Source organism: Dendroctonus ponderosae, unplaced genomic scaffold (genome assembly GCF_020466585.1).
Source record: "Dendroctonus ponderosae isolate FM_Combo_2020 unplaced genomic scaffold, Dpon_F_20191213v2 Dpon_F_20191213_3, whole genome shotgun sequence".
NCBI classification, from domain to species: Eukaryota; Metazoa; Arthropoda; class Insecta; order Coleoptera; family Curculionidae; genus Dendroctonus; species Dendroctonus ponderosae.
The window spans coordinates 4,278,095-4,283,101 of NW_026018508.1; the positions used below are offsets into that span (position 1 = coordinate 4,278,095).

Below are 5,007 nucleotides of genomic sequence, written 5' to 3' on the forward strand. Positions count from 1 at the left end.
GCAGCTTCTCGCATTCAGTTAATTAACTCGTAACTATCTGTTAATGACAAAAAACATCATTGCCGCTGTGCCTTTTCTTCAAAAAATTGTAGAAGTGACCTTTTTTGACATTAAAAATTTTCGTAATTTGAAGCAAAGATCGTAATTTGTCTTTTTGAATGCTTAAACATTCCAATATGCTACCAATTAAACATGGAACCATTTCAAAATAATGCTTAGTAACAAAGTTGAAATTCGATCTTCAACTGTTAACATCTTCTAGAAATTAAAAAAAAAAAAATTTTCTATATTTTTTTCTTACTCCCCAAGGGAGCCTCTATCACCCCTTAAAAGGAATGACGCCAGTTTTGAATCACCCTGTAAAAAGAACCTTGGACAAAGTGTAATGCCGGGAAAGCAAGCAAAATAAAGATATTAGCTTTGATTCTAAAAAACAAAAAGATACCCCAGCACTTGCAAACCAAAGTATTTGACCAGTGTCTTCTCCCTGTCATAACATATGGAGCTCAAACCTGGACCCTCATAAAATAAATAATAACAAAAGGGAGAATACACTGGTCAAATACGTTGGAATATACTTGGATATCATATACGTTGGATATCATATACGTTGGAACGCTAGGGTGATTAAGTGGAGATCATGGGAAGGAAAAACAATAGAGGTCGACCAATAACTCGATGGTATAACGATATCAAGAGATCAGCAGGACTACCATGGATAAGAATCGCACAGGATAGGAATAGATAGAGAAGGTTAAGGAAAGCATATGCTCAATACTGGGCGCAAACGGGCTAAAAAAGAACAAGAAGAAAGTCTTCTTGTCTGTTTTCCGGTCTCATTTTTCTATTTTTTAATAATTTCTGAGTGAAAACCTACTGGAATTCAGTGAAAACTTTTTAGAAACTATAAGAATTGTTATAGTCTATATGTAGTGGACCCTTCTTACCAATTGCATATAACTGTAATACCTTTGCACTGTTGCTTGGACGCAATATTCCTCATAATCAATCATTTTCAGCAAAGAATCTCCGACAAGGTACTCAGAGCACAACTGCCGCTGGTCTGTTCGCAAATAGCGGCAATCATTCAGGAACATAATGATGTTGGTATATGTTAACCAAATTCTGCGGATACATTAGTATTAATTGAGCAAAGAACTGTTTGTACCGCTTACGCTGCATCCATTCGGCTAAGGTTCCGTTGAAATACGACGAGATATTTAACCATCTTCTTAAATTCTAAGACATTCCATGAATTCAGAGTTGCATTATTTGTCAGTTTTCGTAGCAGATTTAGAAGTTTTGTATCAACGGATTGTTGAACCTCTGTGGTCACATAGTAGTCCGTGATGTTTTGGAAATTTTGAAAGTTCATCTGCAATATACAAAATATACGATGTCAGTCCACTAGTGTTACTTTGATCTCATATCAGAGTGAAGGTAGGAAAATATATTTCTAATATGTTTAATTTGGTTATTTGAGTAGATGAGAAAGATCGACATTACGGGGTTAAAGTAACCTGAGAGCATACATATAGATCAGAAGGCGTGGCCACTATTAACTCGTGCTCGGGGCGCAATAGCTTTCTAACGCTCCCCACTTCCCATTCGAAAACCATATAATATATGTAAAATATATATCGTTGACCGTAGATATGTCAAAATTCTATATATATCACATATTTCGATAAACAGTTCTATCGCATTGAAATCTGTATTATAAAATTCGTTACCAACATTCTCTTTGTTTAATAAATTTTCAACGTTTAGTAGAAATCCAAATTTGAAATAAAGGTCACATAATAATATATAAGGAGAGAAATTTCACTTTTTGCGGAAAGACCAACATCTTTAGGCAATTATCCGGGCATTTTGCGGCGTCTTCTTACACATATTGTTCTATCAATATCCGATTTTTGATAAAAAGACTTCGATTTTTCTGTTGCCTCTTCAAAGAGCTTGTCTCGAATTTAGACTAGTTCAGTCGCTAATGATTCAAGATTATGGAACGCTCTAAAATTAATTCTAGGAAACATTCATTCTTGTAATCTGAGCTGCACACAAACAATCCTGCGTAAGATAATTAACTAAAGAAACTGAAAGTTAATATATTCTGCTACGGAATTGTGGCTCTTATTCTGGTGTCCCTTGCAGATGTTTTCAATTATTCCAAAACATGTCACAACGATTAGATCTTGTTTAGCTGCTGGAACTCCTACTAAATTATTCTTCTTCTTATTCTTTGTAAATACCCTTTGGTCTGTTTATTTCGTCTGGTCAATGTTGTTGATTCTCCTGTGATATGGATGTCCAACTATCCTTCCATCTTTTCGGTGGCCTTCCGATGGGTTTTTTACCAGCAGGATTTCCATTCGACACAATGTTTTTCCCGCTATTGTGCAGTTCTTAACATACCTTTTGTGTTGTTTGTTGTTGTTTGTTAACGTTTTTTCATTATTCTTTGTTGAACGCCAGACGTGTTACCTGAAATCACATCTGATCATCTGCAGTTTCAGTGTTTTCGATTAAGGATGCATCTTTAGCATCTATTTCAATAAAGCTCGCTTACAGTTTCATTGAGACTATTAGTGTTCCTTTTCTCCCTTTTCATTTATGAATTTACATTTATTATATTACACTGGCACTTATTTTAAAATATATTTTCCAGAAATCAGATATAACAAAAATAAAAATTATCCAGAAATTTTTAATGTTGCGGTCCATTTGGGGCTTCTTGCGAGTAGCCCCCCGTCGCTACGCCCCTGAAGTACAAACATATGCTTTCGCAAACATTGAGGTGTACAGAAAGAATTAAATTAGATATATGTGTGAAAAATATCGACTGTTTTTTTTTGAGAAAATATTAATACTTTCATTATATACATGGTGTAGCAAATTCGAGATGTGAGGATTATGATGTCGAATAGTACGAGATGCAAAGTCGGTTAAATTAGGGCGCATTTTAATACTTCACAAATTGGGTGCATAAAACCCGAGACTTCTTAAAAAAAATAACTTGTATGATTGTTTTGGCGGATAGCTGAGCGTGCCGCCGTTGACGCGACTGCAACGGGTTTTTGATGCAAAGTTGTTCTTCGTATGATGGAATTGTCGATCGCCAAATAGTTTGGGTCCCCACGGCATCGCCCGACAACTTTAAAATGCTGGTGCGTCAAATGCTCAACCGATCTGTCGTGCAAACGATCGGTATGCACAACAAGATATTGAAATATATGTTGGTTTTCTTGAAGATGCACCAATTTATTGTGAGAACAATATACCATCCAAGTGTAAAAGCCATGACCGCACAGATGACCGGCAATAAGCGGGTCACTCGCCAGGTAAATTGGCAAATAGTGCGTGCTGCGTAGTGTAATGCCGGTATAAAATAGTCAGTTTAGATTTATCAATGCTTATTTCATTTATATCTATTGTAACACTGTATGGGCTTCTCCAGGTCCAAGTTGTCTGCATTTTGGAGATCTTCTTATGTTTTTTGCACTAAGCAAAGCCGTCGGTAACGATTTAAAATGTTGTATTTTGCATCCTTACGACCTGCGTAATTGAGTATTCTTTGGTGGACATTGAAACCTCTTTGTACAAGTGTAATGATAATAATTAAGTACACTATTATTCGATAGCGTAAGTCGTCGTATAGAGTAGTTTATATTAACTTTTAATGTATTATAGGTGAATGAGTTAAGAATGGAGCTTTAACATCAACACTTTCTGCACCTTTCCACAAAACCACGAAAAATATACTATATAGTACTAAAATGTTTCATTAGGGATACGTACTTCTTCCAAGCTTTTGACAAACATTGGGACACTCTTATAAAGAGGTACTGATTCCAGTCCGGGCCGTTGCTCCAAACTTAAATTCGAAACACTACCCATTAGGGGTTTAATGTTCATCCAGACACTTGCATACCGGTTGAAGACCTGTGACGGTTCAACCTGTAAACCGAGACGGCTTAAAATATGATTAAATAGAGTCATTCGGCTACCTTAAATTTTATTTCTCCGTTTTCCGACGTAACGGTGGTTAAATTGACAAAAACGAACGGATAGAATCCGTTTTCAATCGCATTCAAAGTGATCACATCCCAGTTACCCTTTCGAGTGCCCGCAGCCTCCCATCCTACGGAAAATGTACGTCTTATAATTTTATTTTAAGACTGTTCTGTTAACTTACCCGTTACAGGGTCAGCCATTTGCCAATACTTGGGAGGACTCTTTTCCTTCTCAATACCGGTGGGATTCCTCTCATGAACGACTCTACAAGCTTTGTAAAACTGAAAATGCCATAACATTTTATCTTTGAAATGAAACACTTTAAATAGATTTATTTTCGAAACCGATCTAGSAGAAGTGTGGTATATTATTTTATTTCCAGTGCAGTAATTGGACAATACATACCACCAAAAACATGAAGCAAAATGAGCAACAGATCAAACCATACAATCATCACAAAAAAAATCATGTATAATAGGTTGTAGGTACTTATTTGTTACGGAATGTAATATCATATCSGATAAACAATTTAGTTTTATTAAAAATAGAGGAACAACAGGTGCGTTGAATTATATCATATCATACATTTTATATAAAAAAATTGATAAATCGAAACCAATTATAACTGCTTTMTTAGATTTAACAAAAACGTTTGACACGGTAGACTACAGAAACTTCTAGAAATACTAGAGAGATATGGAATAAGAAGCAGTGCCTTAAATATAATCAATAGATTTATCTGAGGCATGAAACAAGGCGTTAAATTACAGAATCTGAGAAGTGAATATAAAGAAACATACATTCCTGATGAGACCGTTGCCATTGCAAGTGATAATACGTGGGCCTTAGCTCAAGATAAAATGAACRGATATCTTAGTGAAGTCGCAAAGTGGTTTGCTGCTAATAAATTATTTTTAAATGTTAATAAAACAGTATATATTACATCTGGCAACTGTTGTGTGTTCCTGTCTCGCTGCATATCGAGATAATATA

At 35.4% G+C, this 5,007-nt stretch overlaps 1 protein-coding gene across 1 annotated transcript in view; it reads right to left on the bottom strand.

Annotated features, from left to right (window-relative positions):
* The window catches only part of LOC109540362, an 18,552-nt gene that overhangs the window by 6,737 nt on the left and 6,808 nt on the right, over positions 1–5,007 (bottom strand). The window contains exons 3-7 of the mRNA XM_019908718.2: positions 4,196–4,295; positions 4,008–4,141; positions 3,799–3,957; positions 1,176–1,375; positions 970–1,125 (exon numbers count right to left, since the gene is read on the bottom strand). Coding sequence (XP_019764277.2) covers positions 970–1,125; positions 1,176–1,375; positions 3,799–3,957; positions 4,008–4,141; positions 4,196–4,295 — 749 coding nt within the window. The remainder of the gene's footprint in view (positions 1–969; positions 1,126–1,175; positions 1,376–3,798; positions 3,958–4,007; positions 4,142–4,195; positions 4,296–5,007) is intronic.